This window comes from Ranitomeya imitator, chromosome 9, assembly GCF_032444005.1.
Source record: "Ranitomeya imitator isolate aRanImi1 chromosome 9, aRanImi1.pri, whole genome shotgun sequence".
NCBI classification, from domain to species: domain Eukaryota; kingdom Metazoa; phylum Chordata; class Amphibia; order Anura; family Dendrobatidae; genus Ranitomeya; species Ranitomeya imitator.
Window position 1 is genome coordinate 155,806,610 of NC_091290.1, and position 14,802 is coordinate 155,821,411.

The window sequence follows — 14,802 nt, forward strand, 5'->3', positions numbered from 1 at the left end:
CTTCTCCCGATGTCTCTCTTCTCCCGGTCTCTCTTCTCCCCGGTCTCTCTTCTCCCCGGTCTCTCTTCTCCCCGTGTCTCTCTCTTCTCCCGGTCTCTCTTCTCCCGATGTCTCTCTTCTCCCCTTCTCTCTTCTCCCCGGTCTCTCTTCTCTCCCCGTGTCTCTCTCTTCTCCCGATCTCTCTTCTCCCCGTGTCTCTTCTCCCTGTCTCTCTTCTCCCCGTCTCTCTTCTCCCCGTGTCTCTCTTCTCTCCCCGTGTCTCTCTTCTCCCCGGTCTCTCTTCTCTCCCCGTCTCTCTTCTCCCGGTGTCTCTCTTCTCCCGGTCTCTCTTCTCCCCGTGTCTCTCTCTTCTCCCGGTCTCTCTTCTCCCCGTCTCTCTTCTCCCGGTGTCTCTTCTCCCCGTGTCTCTTCTCCCCGTCTCTCTTCTCCCCGTGTCTCTCTTCTCTCCCCGTGTCTCTCTTCTCCCTGGTCTCTCTTCTCCCGGTGTCTCTCTTCTCTCCCCGTCTCTCTTCTCCCGGTGTCTCTCTTCTCCCGGTCTCTCTTCTCCCCGTGTCTCCCTCTTCTCCCGGTCTCTCTTCTCCCCGTCTCTCTTCTCCCGGTCTCTCTTCTCCCGGTCTCTCTTCTCTCTTCTCCCGGTGTCTCTCTTCTCCCGGTCTCTCTTCTCCCCGTGTCTCTCTCTTCTCCCGGTCTCTCTTCTCCCCGTCTCTCTTCTCTCGGTCTCTCTTCTCTCTTCTCCCGGTGTCTCTCTTCTCCCGGTCTCTCTTCTCCCGGTCTCTCTTCTCCCGGTCTCTCTTCTCCCGGTGTCTCTCTTCTCCCGGTCTCTCTTCTCCCCGTGTCTCTCTCTTCTCCCGGTCTCTCTTCTCCCGGTCTCTCTTCTCCCGGTCTCTCTTCTCCCGGTGTCTCTCTTCACCCGGTCTCTCTTCTCCCCGTGTCTCTCTCTTCTCCCGGTCTCTCTTCTCCCTGTCTCTCTTCTCCCGGTGTCTCTTCTCCCCGGTCTCTCTTCTCCCGGTCTCTCTTCTCCCCGTGTCTCTTCTCCCCGGTCTCTCTTCTCCCGGTGTCTCTTCTCCCCGGTCTCTCTTCTCCCGGTCTCTCTTCTCCCGGTGTCTCTCTTCTCCCGGTCTCTCTTCTCCCCGTGTCTCTCTCTTCTCCCGGTCTCTCTTCTCCCCGTCTCTCTTCTCCCGGTCTCTCTTCTCCCCGTGTCTCTCTCTTCTCCCGGTCTCTCTTCTCCCCGTCTCTCTTCTCCCGGTCTCTCTTCTCTCCCCGTCTCTCTTCTCCCGGTCTCTCTTCTCTCTTCTCCCGGTCTCTCTTCTCCCCGTGTCTCTCTCTTCTCCCGGTCTCTCTTCTCCCCGTCTCTCTTCTCTCGGTCTCTCTTCTCCCGGTGTCTCTCTTCTCCCGGTCTCTCTTCTCCCGGTCTCTCTTCTCCCGGTCTCTCTTCTCCCGGTGTCTCTCTTCTCCCGGTCTCTCTTCTCCCCGGTCTCTCTTCTCCCCGTGTCTCTTCTCCCTGTCTCTCTTCTCCCCGTCTCTCTTCTCCCCGTGTCTCTCTTCTCTCCCCGTGTCTCTCTTCTCCCCGGTCTCTCTTCTCTCCCCGTCTCTCTTCTCCCGGTGTCTCTCTTCTCCCGGTCTCTCTTCTCCCCGTGTCTCTCTCTTCTCCCGGTCTCTCTTCTCCCCGTCTCTCTTCTCCCGGTGTCTCTTCTCCCCGTGTCTCTTCTCCCCGTCTCTCTTCTCCCCGTGTCTCTCTTCTCTCCCCGTGTCTCTCTTCTCCCTGGTCTCTCTTCTCCCGGTGTCTCTCTTCTCTCCCCGTCTCTCTTCTCCCGGTGTCTCTCTTCTCCCGGTCTCTCTTCTCCCCGTGTCTCTCTCTTCTCCCGGTCTCTCTTCTCCCCGTCTCTCTTCTCCCGGTCTCTCTTCTCTCCCCGTCTCTCTTCTCCCGGTCTCTCTTCTCTCTTCTCCCGGTCTCTCTTCTCTCCCCGTCTCTCTTCTCCCGGTCTCTCTTCTCTCTTCTCCCGGTCTCTCTTCTCCCGGTCTCTCTTCTCCCCGTGTCTCTCTCTTCTCCCGGTCTCTCTTCTTCCCGTCTCTCTTCTCTCGGTCTCTCTTCTCTCTTCTCCCGGTGTCTCTCTTCTCCCCGTGTCTCTCTTCTCCCGGTCTCTCTTCTCCCGGTCTCTCTTCTCCCGGTCTCTCTTCTCCCGGTGTCTCTCTTCTCCCGGTCTCTCTTCTCCCCGTGTCTCTCTCTTCTCCCGGTCTCTCTTCTCCCCGTCTCTCTTCTCCCCGTGTCTCTTCTCCCCGGTCTCTCTTCTCCCGGTCTCTCTTCTCCCCGGTCTCTCTTCTCCCGGTCTCTCTTCTCCCGGTGTCTCTCTTCTCCCGGTCTCTCTTCTCCCCGTGTCTCTCTCTTCTCCCGGTGTCTCTCTTCTCCCCGGTCTCTCTTCTCCCGGTCTCTCTTCTCCCGGTGTCTTTCTTCTCCCGGTCTCTCTTCTCCCCGTCTCTCTTCTCCCCGGTCTCTCTTCTCCCCGTCTCTCTTCTCCCGGTCTCTCTTCTCCCGGTCTCTCTTCTCCCTGTCTCTCTTCTCCCGGTCTCTCTTCTCCCTGTCTCTCTTCTCCCTGTCTCTCTTCTCCCGGTCTCTCTTCTCCCGGTCTCTCTTCTCCCGGTCTCTCTTCTCCCTGTCTCTCTTCTCCCGGTCTCTCTTCTCCCGGTGTCTCTCTTCTCCCCGGTCTCTCTTCTCCCGGTCTCTCTTCTCCCGGTGTCTCTCTTCTCCCCGGTCTCTCTTCTCCCGGTCTCTCTTCTCCCGGTGTCTCTCTTCTCCCGGTCTCTCTTCTCCCCGTCTCTCTTCTCCCCGGTCTCTCTTCTCCCCGTCTCTCTTCTCCCGGTCTCTCTTCTCCCGGTCTCTCTTCTCCCTGTCTCTCTTCTCCCGGTCTCTCTTCTCCCGGTGTCTCTCTTCTCCCTGTCTCTCTTCTCCCGGTCTCTCTTCTCCCGGTGTCTCTCTTCTCCCCGGTCTCTCTTCTCCCCGGTCTCTCTTCTCCCGGTGTCTCTCTTCTCCCCGGTCTCTCTTCTCCCGGTCTCTCTTCTCCCGGTGTCTCTCTTCTCCCGGTCTCTCTTCTCCCCGTCTCTCTTCTCCCCGGTCTCTCTTCTCCCCGGTCTCTCTTCTCCCGGTCTCTCTTCTCCCGGTCTCTCTTCTCCCTGTCTCTCTTCTCCCGGTCTCTCTTCTCCCGGTCTCTCTTCTCCCGGTCTCTCTTCTCCCTGTCTCTCTTCTCCCGGTCTCTCTTCTCCCGGTCTCTCTTCTCCCGGTGTCTCTCTTCTCCCTGTCTCTCTTCTCCCGGTCTCTCTTCTCCCGGTGTCTCTCTTCTCCCCGGTCTCTCTTCTCCCCGGTCTCTCTTCTCCCGGTGTCTCTCTTCTCCCCGGTCTCTCTTCTCCCGGTCTCTCTTCTCCCGGTGTCTCTCTTCTCCCGGTCTCTCTTCTCCCCGTCTCTCTTCTCCCCGGTCTCTCTTCTCCCCGGTCTCTCTTCTCCCGGTCTCTCTTCTCCCGGTCTCTCTTCTCCCTGTCTCTCTTCTCCCGGTCTCTCTTCTCCCGGTGTCTCTCTTCTCCCCGTCTCTCTTCTCCCGGTGTCTCTCTTCTCCCGGTCTCTCTTCTCCCGGTCTCTCTTCTCCCCGTCTCTCTTCTCCCGGTCTCTCTTCTCCCGGTCTCTCTTCTCCCCGTCTCTCTTCTCCCGGTGTCTCTCTTCTCCCGGTGTCTCTTCTCCCCGTGTCTCCCCCCGGTCTCGCAGGCTGCAGATCTCGGACACTGACTCTGAGGACTCGCAGGAGACGCAGTGAGTATCTGCCGCCGGCAACGTCACCACCTGCAGTTCCCTAGCACCCGTCTCCTAGCAACCAATGCCTTCCCCTAGTTACAGATGCTTTCCTTAGTTACAGTCTTTAGCTGAGAACCGATCACATGCGACGTGCCGAATGCAACACCGAGAACGAGACAGCGGCAAAACCCGGAGGAGGTACCTGGGGTGAGAACAGGAGGAGGAGGAGGAGGTTCAGGGGGTGAAGACAGGAGGAGGAGGAGGCACAGGGGGTGAGGACAGGAGGAGGAGGAGGTACAGGGGTGAGAACAGGAGGAGGAGGAGGAGGTTCAGGGGGTGAAGACAGGAGGAGGAGGAGGTACAGGGGTGAGGACAGGAGGAGGAGGAGGTACAGGGGTGAGGACAGGAGGAGGAGGAGGTACAGGGGTGAGGAGAAGGAGGTACAGGGGTGAGGACAGGAGGAGGAGGAGGTACAGGGGTGAGGACAGGAGGAGGAGGAGGTACAGGGGTGAGGACAGGAGGAGGAGGTACAGGGGTGAGGAGAAGGAGGTACAGGGGTGAGGACAGGAGGAGGAGGTACAGGGGTGAGGACAGGAGGAGAAGGAGGTACAGGGGTGAGGACAGGAGGAGAAGGAGGTACAGGGGTGAGGAGAAGGAGGTACAGGGGTGAGGACAGGAGAAGAAGGAGGTACAGGGGTGAGGACAGGAGGAGGAGGAGGAGGTACAGGGGTGAGGACAGGAGGAGGAGAAGGAGATTCAGGGGGTGAAAACAGGAGGAGGAGGAGGCACAGGGGGTGAGGACAGGAGGAGGAGGAGGTACAGGGGTGAGGACAGGAGGAGGAGGAGGTACAGGGGTGAGGAGAAGGAGGTACAGGGGTGAGGACAGGAGGAGGAGGAGGTACAGGGGTGAGGACAGGAGGAGAAGGAGGTACAGGGGTGAGGAGAAGGAGGTACAGGGGTGAGGACAGGAGAAGAAGGAGGTACAGGGGTGAGGACAGGAGGAGGAGGAGGTACAGGGGTGAGGACAGGAGGAGGAGAAGGAGATTCAGGGGGTGAAAACAGGAGGAGGAGGAGGCACAGGGGGTGAGGACAGGAGGAGGAGGTACAGGGGTGAGGACAGGAGGAGGAGGAGGTACAGGGGTGAGGAGAAGGAGGTACAGGGGTGAGGACAGGAGGAGGAGGAGGTACAGGGGTGAGGACAGGAGGAGGAGGTACAGGGGTGAGGAGAAGGAGGTACAGGGGTGAGGACAGGAGGAGAAGGAGGTACAGGGGGTGAGGACAGGAGGAGAAGGAGGTACAGGGGTGAGGACAGGAGGAGAAGGAGGTACAGGGGGTGAGGACAGGAGGAGAAGGAGGTACAGGGGGTGAGGACAGGAGGAGAAGGAGGTACAGGGGTGAGGACAGGAGGAGAAGGAGGTACAGGGGTGAGGACAGGAGGAGAAGGAGGTACAGGGGTGAGGACAGGAGGAGAAGGAGGTACAGGGGGTGAGGACAGGAGGAGAAGGAGGTACAGGGGTGAGGACAGGAGGAGAAGGAGGTACAGGGGGTGAGGACAGGAGGAGGAGAAGGAGGTACAGGGGGTGAGGACAGGAGGAGGAGAAGGAGGTACAGGGGGTGAGGACAGGAGGAGGAGAAGGAGGTACAGGGGGTGAGGACAGGAGGAGGAGAAGGAGGTACAGGGGGTGAGGACAGGAGGAGATACAGGGGTGAGGACAGGAGGAGGAGGTACAGGGGGTGAGGACAGGAGGAGGTTCAGTGGGTGAGGACAGGAGGAGGAGGTTCAGTGGGTGAGGACAGGAAGGGGAGGTACAAGGGGTGAGGACAGGAAGGGGAGGTACAAGGGGTGAGGACAGGAGGAGGTTCAGTCGGTGAGGACAGGAGGGGGAGGTACAGGGGTGAGGACAGGAGGAGGAGGAAGAGGAACAGGGGGTGAGCTCAGGAGGAGGAGGAGGTTCAGTGGGTGAGGACAGGAGGAGGAGGTACAGGGGGTGAGGACAGGAGGAGTAGGAGGTTCAGTGGGTGAGGACAGGAGGAAGAGGTTCAGTGGGTGAGGACAGGAAGGGGAGGTACAGGGAGTGAGGACAGGAGGAGGAGGTACAGGGGTGAGGACAGGAGGAGGAGGTACAGGGGTGAGGACAGGAGGAGGAGGTTCAGTGGGTGAGGACAGGAGGGTTCCCCCCTGGGATGTGTAGGGAGCTGATTTTAGGGTCTTTGGTTAGTGTATTGTTTTGTCAGTCAGGTGACTGGAGCCCCCGGATGTCTCGAGACGACAGCTCTGCATCCCCCACTGGTTGAAGATGTGTTGAGCATCCAGTGCATACAGGTAATGCAGTGCTATGTGTCAGTAGTGGCGGTGATGTACCTCTGCTGTGGCGATGCTGTCTCTCTGTTGTGGCGGTGATCTCCCTTATTCATGGTGGCGACGTTGATGTCCTCCTGTTGTGGTGACAGCAATGATGTCTCTCTGTCTCGGTGGAATGATGTCTCTCTGTCATCACAGTGATGGTGATGTCTCTGTCGTGGCGACGGCAGTGATGTTTCTCTATCATGATGACGGTTACCTTATACCACTTTCTGCTCGTTTCAGGGTCTGGGAGACGCTGCGGACGTTTTGGTGGCCAGAGATTCTGGTGAGTGTTAGGAGCTTCTGACTCTGGGTGCTGCTGCATGGATGTGGGGCACATAGTCATCTGTGGCGCGACTCTGATGTCATGCTCTTGGCTCCTGTGACATCATGCGCTCGGCTTCTCCTCTTACTCATGCTCTCGTCTCCTCCTCTGACTTCATGCGCTCGGCTCCTCCTCTTACTCATACTCTCATCTCCTCTGATGTCATGCGCTTGGCTCCTCCTTTGACGTCATGCGCTCATCTCCTCTGACGTCATGCGCTCTGCTTCTCCTCTGATGTCATGCCCTCGGCTCCTCCTTTTACTCATGCTCTCATCTCCTCCTCTGACGTTGTGTGCTCAGCTCCTCCTCTGATGTCATGCCCTCAGCTCCTCCTCTGATGTCATGCGCTCGGTTCCTCCTCTTACTCATGCCCTCATCTCCTCTGATGTCATGCGCTCGGCTCCTCCTCTTACTCGTGCTCTCATCTCCTCCTTTGACGTCATGCGCTCGTCTCCTCCTCTTACTCATGCTCTCATCTCTCCCTCTGATGTCATATGCTCGGCTTCTTCTCTGACCTCATGCGCTCTGCTCCTCCTTTTACTTATGCTCTCATCTCCTCTGACGTCGTCTGCTTAGCTCCTCCTCTTACTCATACTTTCATCTCCTCCTCTGATGTCATGCACTCTGCTCCTCCTCTTAGTCATGCTCTCATCTCCTCCTTTGACGTCATGCACTTGTCTCCTCCTCTTACTCATTCTCTCATCTCCTCCTCTGACATCATGTGCTCAGCTCCTCCTCTTACTCATGCTCTCATCTCCTCCTCTGATGTCATGCGCCTGGCTCCTCCTCTTAATCATGCTCTCATCTCCTCCTCTGACATCATGCGCTTGGCTCCTCCTTTGACATCATGCGCTCGTCTCCTCCTCTTACTTATGCGCTCATCTCCTCCTCTGACGTCATGTGCTCGGCTTCTCCTCTTACTCATGCTCTCATCTCCTCCTTTGATGTCATGCGCTCATCTCCTTTTTTTACTCATGCTCTCATCTCCTCCTTTGACGTCATGCGCTCATCTCCTCCTCTGACGTCATGTGCTCGGCTACTCTGACATCAGGTGCTCGGCTCCTCCTTTTACTTATTCTCTCATCTCCTCCTCTGACGTCGTGTGCTCAGCTCCTCCTCTTACTCATGTTTTCATCTCCTCCTGTGACGTCATGTGCTCGGCTCCTCCTCTGATGTCATGCGCTCGGCTCCTCCTCTTACTTATGCTTTCATCTCCTCTGACGTCATGCGCTCGGCTCCTCCTCTTACTCATGCGCTTGGCTTCTCCTTTGACGTCATGTGCTTGTCTCCTCCTCTTACTCATGCGCTCATTTCGTCCTCTGACGTCATGTGCTCGGCTTAGCCTCTAATGTCATGCTCGGCTTTTCCTCTGACATCATGCTCTCATCTCCTCCTCTTATTCATGCTCTCATCTCCTCTGACATTGTGTGCTCCGCTTCTCCTCTTACTCATGTGCTCAGCTCCTCCTCTTACTCATTCTCTCATCCCCTCCTTTGACGTCATGCGCTCGTCTCCTCCTCTTACTCATGCGCTCCTCCCCTCCTCTGACGTCATGTGCTCGGCTTCTCCTCTGATGTCATGCTCGGCTTTTCCTCTGACATCATGCTCTCATCTCCTCCTCTTGCTCATGCGCACATCTCCTCCTCTGATGTCCTCGGCTCCTGCTCTGTTGTCATTCGCTTGGCTACTCCTCTGACATCATCCTATCATCTCCTCTTCTTACTCATATGCTCAGCTCTTCCTTTTACTCATGCGCTCGGCTCCTCTCATGTATTGCGCTCTGCTCACCTCTGACATCATGCACCCAGTGTGGAGATACATGGGTCGGCAAGTCGCCCAGGTCCTATTGCCGAAACCACATGGACCAGGGATCTTCCCCCAAAACGCCCAATCTACCTTTTTGATGTGGGCATAACGCAAATCAGACAGCGCAGGGTGAGGGTAAAACAGTGTGGCAATGCTTTATTGAACCACAAAACAGGCAGATAACACATAGATCACTCCCAGCACAGTACCCACGATGGTGCACATTAGAGTCTCACCCTTCCGCTGACCCACCGGGATATTGGCAGCTGTTACATCAGAGCTCCCAGGGTCGGCTACGCCACCTGTGGCACGCATAGAGAGGAGGTAATGACAAGCGTAGGAAGATGACAGTCCATCGAGGTACAGGGTCTGTTAACCCAAGAGACATAACCTGGCTTCTCCAAACATCTCCATGGAGCCAGATGATCAGCGAGTCCCAATCCTGGCTTTCTCCAAACGTATCCATGGTCTAGCAATGGTCAATGGAGCAGATCTATTTTCTTCCAACCCAGAACTCCTAGGTTGTTTCCTGAAGAATGGTAGATCTGTGTCCCTCGTAATGGAGCCATGATGCAAAATGGCTGCTGTCCTGTCTCTGGTCTTTAGGACGTATGAATGTCTTGGCAGAATCTCTGGCTGTCTCACTCAGTCTCTCTGTCTCAGAGTCTCTTTATATAGTGGCATATAACCTATGTTTAGATTTAACAAGTGTCCATCAGTCCAGCATCACAGACAAGGGGAATAATGGTGATGAGATCAAGTACCTTTACTTAAATATTTAATCTATTTGCATAGTTTTCCCCCTCTGCTTTTGGAATCAACAAACTGACTCTCTTCACACTCAGCTCCTGCTCTTACACATGCTCTCATCTCCTCCTCTTACTCATGCTCTCATCTCCTCTGACTTCATGCGCTCGTCTCCTCCTCTGATGTCATGCACTTGTCTCCTCCTCTGATGTCATGCACTTGTCTCCTCCTCTGATATCAAGAGCTTGTCTCCTCCTCTGACATCATGCTCTTGGCTCCTCTACTGACATCATGCTTTCGGCTCCTCTTCTGATGTTATTCACTCAGCTCCTCTCTGACATCATGCATTTGGCTCCTCCTCTGAGGTCAATAGCTTGTCACCTCCTCTGACGTCATGCGCTGGGCTCCTCCGACATCATGCGCCCGGCTTCTCTTTTGACGTCATGCGCTCGGCTACTCTTCTGACATCATGCGCTCGGCTACTCTTCTGACATCATGCGCTCGGCTTCTCCACTGATATCATTCACTCGGCTCCTCTTCTGACGTCATGCACTCGGCTCCTCTTACTCATGCTCTTGGTTCCTCTTCTGACGTCATGCTTTTGTTTCCTTTTCTTTCAGACGTCATGCACTCAGCTCCTGTGGCGTCATGCGCTTGTCTCCTCTTCTGACGTCATGGGCTCGTCTTCTCTTTTGACGTCATGCGCTCGTCTTCTCTTTTGACACCACGCGCAGGGCTCCTCCTCTGACATCATGCGCTCTGCTCCTCCTCTGACGTCATGCGCTCTGCTCCTCTTCTGACGTCATGCGCTCTGCTCCTCCTCTGACGTCATGCGCTCTGCTCCTCCTCTGACGTCATGCGCTCTGCTCCTCCTCTGACGTCATGCGCTCTGCTCCTCCTCTGACGTCATGCGCTCTGCTCCTCCTCTGACGTCATGCGCTCTGCTCCTCCTCTGACGTCATGCGCTCTGCTCCTCCTCTGACGTCATGCGCTCTGCTCCTCTTCTGATGTCATGCGCTCGTCTTCTCTTTTGACACCACGCGCAGGGCTCCTCCTCTGACATCATGCGCTCTGCTCCTCCTCTGACGTCATGCGCTCTGCTCCTCCTCTGATGTCATGCGCTCTTCTCCTCCTCTGACGTCATGCGCTCGGCTCCTGTGATGTCATGCGCTCTGCTCCTCCTCTGACGTCATGCGCTCGGCTCCTCCTCTGACGTCATGCGCTCGGCTCCTGTGATGTCATGCGCTCGGCTCCTCTGATGTCATGCGCTCGGCTCCTGTGATGTCATGCGCTCTGCTCCTCTGACATCATGCGCTCAGCTCCTCTTCTGACGTCATGCGCTCTGGTCCTCTGACGTCATGCGCTCTGCTCCTCCTCTGATGTCATGCGCTCGGCTCCTGTGATGTCATGCGCTCTGCTCCTCTGACATCATGTGCTCTGCTCCTCCTCTGACGTCATGCGCTCGGCTCCTGTGATGTCATGCGCTCGGCTCCTCTTCTGACGTCATGCGCTCTGGTCCTCTGACGTCATGCACTCGGCTCCTGTGACGTCATGCGCTCGGCTCCTGTGATGTCATGCGGTCGGCTCCTGTGATGTCATGCGCTCAGCTCCTCTTCTGACGTCATGCGCTCGGCTCCTGTGATGTCATGCACTCGGCTCCTGTGATGTCATGCGCTCGGCTCCTGTGATGTCATGCGCTCGGCTCCTCTTCTGACGTCATGCGCTCGGCTCCTGTGATGTCATGCGCTCTGCTCCTGTGATGTCATGCGCTCGGCTCCTGTGATGTCATGCGCTCGGCTCCTGTGATGTCATGCGCTCGGCTCCTGTGATGTCATGCGCTCGACTCCTGTGATGTCATGCGCTCGGCTCCTCTTCTGACGTCATGCGCTCGGCTCCTGTGATGTCATGCGCTCGGCTCCTGTGATGTCATGCGCTCGGCTCCTGTGATGTCATGCGCTCGGCTCCTGTGATGTCATGCGCTCGGCTTGTCCTCTCACTCTTTCTCCTCCTTGTTGCAGGTCCACGCTTTGCCTGTAGCTGCAGCCCTCATGTCCCGCCGCAGCGCTGACGTAGAGCTGTCTCGGCTGATGCCTGCCCGCGGTGCTGCTGGTGGGCGACGCTCACAATCCGCTTTGTCAGACGCTGTAGAGGAGCTTCCGAATGTCCCGCACTACCGTGTCCCCTCACTACCGCTCAGCCTCAGAGATGGGGTGCTGAATCCCAGCTTCCAGGGGGACAGTGACTCCCCCCGCCATGCCGTAGGTAGACCCCCAGTGCTGTATATGCGTCCATCACATGTAACAGCAGCAGATTCTATGAGTTGTAGTGCTTTCACATATCTAATATTCCCAAGGTTTTGTGGAACAATAACTCTCAGCTTGTCCCGAAAACAAAACACTGTCTGTGATGCTGGGAGTTGTAGTATCTCTACTCGTGTGTGATTATTATCTGATGGTGTGGTCACATGTGAGGAGCCGTGTTACGGTATCACCCTCATCCTCCTCCATCATCACTACCCACATTATCCTCGCCTCGCTCTAGGGCAGGAGGCTCACCCCCATCATCCCCCTTCCCTACCGTTCCTCCAGCTTCATTATGATGTGCTCAGTGCGATGCTCCCATCATTAGTCTGCAGCAATCGGTGAGGAGACCCTGCTGATGGTTTCCCTCTGGTCAGTCACCTGTTCGGAGCATCGCTTCACCTCTGAATCCATTGATGTCTGCGGTGACCGTCCCATGTGTAGGGTGTAATGGGTGCATGCGTCTGCCCCCAGATGCCATGTCCTTCTGTCGCCCAGTGGTCAGCATCCAGGACGTGGACTCCGGCAGCCTCGCAGACGCTCACGGACCCGAGGCGACGGAGAAGCCACCAGACTCCCCCTACAACCACAGGACTCTGACTGTGCCAGGGACTTCACTGACTGCAAAGAGGTAATGGCTCCCCCAAGTCTGCCACTCCCACCTCTGACACCCTCTGGCCTGATGCCCCACATCTGCCACCCCCTTTGTCTGATGCCCCCACGTCAGGTCTGACCAGGACTTCTGGTCGTCATTCGGCCCTCATTTTGCCTAATTTATATTTTACAGCAGGAAGAGAAGGCAGTCTGAGGCAGAAAACATGGAAGAGGTATCAGAAGCTCTGGAGGAGGAAGAGTAAGTGATCTCTAACCTGCGCACCTTCATCCTCATCACCCCCAGTGGCATCTGCCAGAAATGTTTAGGGTCTTCGCGCGCTTCACTGTCGTCTTCCCATCTCTTGCTGCATATTGGCTGCGCGTGGTTCTCAGCTAGAGGAGGAGAGCGATTGACGAAGAGGAGAGATATGGACGATGGAGAGGAGGAGAGCGATGAAGGAGAGCGATGGATGAGGAAAGAGAGGGGTGCAGATTGGTTACCTTGTGGTGATGGTTGCTCATGGTTATTGTGTCATACCTATGTGGTAGATGGATTACTCCGTAGTGATGACTCATGGTGGTAGCGTTGTGTCTCTGGGTTGGGTGGATTGTCCTGTGGTGTTGACTCATGGTGGGCGTGTTGTGTCTCTGGTTTGGGTGGATTATCCTGTGGTGTTGGCTCGTGGTGGGCCTGTTGTGTCTCTGATGTGGATTGGTTACCTTGTGGTGATGGCTTGTTGTGGGTGTGTTTTTGCATGGGTAGATTACACTTTTGTGATGGCTCATGGTGGTCGTGTTATGTCTGATGTGGATTGGTTACCCTGTGGTGATGGCATCTCATGGTGGTCATGTCTCTGGTGTGGGTAGTTTATCCTGTGGTGGTGGCTCATGGTGGTCATATCTCTGGATTATCCTGTGTTGATGACTCGTGGTGGTCATGTCAGGTCTCTGGTGCAAATTGTATACCGTGTGGTGATGGCTCATGGTGGTCATGCCTTTGGTGCAGATTGGTTTCCCTGTGGTGTTAGCTTGTGGTGGTTGTGTCTTGACTCTCGTCCTGTGTCTGTGGATTTAGAGTCATGGAGCGCTCGGCATCCACCGTCAGCCATAGCAGTGCAGTCGTCACTGAGCGTCTGCAGGAGTTGGTGCGGCTGTTCAAGGATAGGACGGAGCGGGTGAAGGAGCGACTCATAGACCCGGAGCTGTCTTCTGAGGAAGAGAGTCCATCTTCATGTGAGACTTCTCAGGATTGGGGGGGGGGGGGGGGGCAAGAGAGTATTTGGTGCATTATTAACCCTTCTAACTTCTCACTGCTTTCCTTCTAGCACCATCCAAAAAAGCTGCTGCAGCACCTCCACCTTCTCCTCCCCGTCCCGAGGTGAATAAGCCAGAGTGCAAGGGGTCCACAGTGGAAGAACATTACTGTGAGATGCTCTGCTGCAAGTTCAAGAGCCGACCCTGGGGAGAATGTCTGCAGAAGTACAAGTTCCCAGCCAGCATCGATCCACTAACCAGTAAGGGGGATGTTCTGTCCAATTTTGCAGTTCATGATGAGATCACAGAGAGCATAGGACCATACACGGGTCTGCTGTGCCTGATATTGTAGGACACCCACTCGAGAAACCCTAGACATAGGATAGACATCCAAATATTTGTACTGACTGGAGCGCCACCCTCCTAGACTTTCCCACCACACAATCCTGGCGGGACTGACCCCTTACCTGACTCTCCCCCCACACACTCCTAATAAGACTGACCACTTACTAGACTTTACCCCCACACACTCCTGGCGGGCCGAACCCTTACCAGACTGTCCAAGTCACACACTCCTGACGGGTCTGACTCCTTACCTGACTGTCCCTCCACACACTCCTAACTGGGGCGATACCATCCTAGACTGTCCCTCCACACCCTCATAGACTGTCCCTCCACACACTCCTGATGGTGAAGACACCCCCCTAGCTTCCTTGTGGAGGGCCCTGCTTCTCACTTCTCTCTCTTCACGCAGACCTCATGTATGTCCTGTGGCTTTTCTTTGTGGTTTTGGCGTGGAACTGGAACTGCTGGCTTATCCCGGTGCGCTGGGCCTTCCCCTACCAGATGCCAGAAAACGTCCATTACTGGCTGTTCATGGACTATCTGTGTGATCTCATCTACCTGCTGGACATCGTCGTCTTCCAGGTCCGCTTGCAGTTTGTGCGAGGTGGTGACATCATCGTAAGTAACAGGGGTAGGCTATGACATCATTATAGGTAGCGGGCACAGTGGTGACATCACCGTAAGTAACAGGTTAGGCAATGACATCATCATAGGTAGCAGGCGAGGTGGTGACATCATGATAAGTAACGGGCGAGGCGATGACATCATCATAGGTAGCAGGCGAGGTGGTGACATCATCATAGGTAGCTCTGTAACGGTGCTAGGTCTCCATTTCGTGGCTGAGTTGCTGCGGTTCCTTCCACTTCTCAATAATATCACTCACAGGTGATGGAGAAGATTGCAGAGGAAGAAATGTCAGGAATAGACGTTACCCCGGTGGCTCCTATTGCAGGGCACTACACGGGTGTCCGTGAATCTGCACCACCAGCCATTCTGTCACATGGTAGTAATGGCAGATGAAATGTGAGGGGCTGGGGGCATTAAAGGATGGAGGTTCTATAGTGAGGGAAGGCGGCCGGGGGTTATATACCGGTGGGAAAGGGGCCGAAGGCTATACACCAAGTGCTGGAGGTTATACACCGGGGGAGGGAGAGGGGCAGACAGGTATACACTGGATATAAAGAAACTACGGAGTATCAAAGAACCCAAACAAAGTGGTGCCAGTGTGTGTCCGGCGGCCCCGACGCGCGTTTCGCGTGGGCTTCCTCGGGGGGAACCACTTTGTTTCGGGTAAGATGGGCAGAGCTGT

The 14,802-nt window shown here is 55.9% G+C and overlaps 1 protein-coding gene across 1 annotated transcript in view; it reads left to right on the plus strand.

The window, feature by feature from the left end:
- The window catches only part of CNGB1 (cyclic nucleotide gated channel subunit beta 1), a 91,199-nt gene that overhangs the window by 54,943 nt on the left and 21,454 nt on the right, over positions 1-14,802 (plus strand). Inside the window, exons 20-27 of the mRNA XM_069739581.1 lie at positions 3,752-3,796; positions 6,014-6,101; positions 6,366-6,408; positions 11,775-11,931; positions 12,088-12,153; positions 12,970-13,127; positions 13,220-13,408; positions 13,903-14,111. Coding sequence (XP_069595682.1) covers positions 3,752-3,796; positions 6,014-6,101; positions 6,366-6,408; positions 11,775-11,931; positions 12,088-12,153; positions 12,970-13,127; positions 13,220-13,408; positions 13,903-14,111 — 955 coding nt within the window. The remainder of the gene's footprint in view (positions 1-3,751; positions 3,797-6,013; positions 6,102-6,365; positions 6,409-11,774; positions 11,932-12,087; positions 12,154-12,969; positions 13,128-13,219; positions 13,409-13,902; positions 14,112-14,802) is intronic.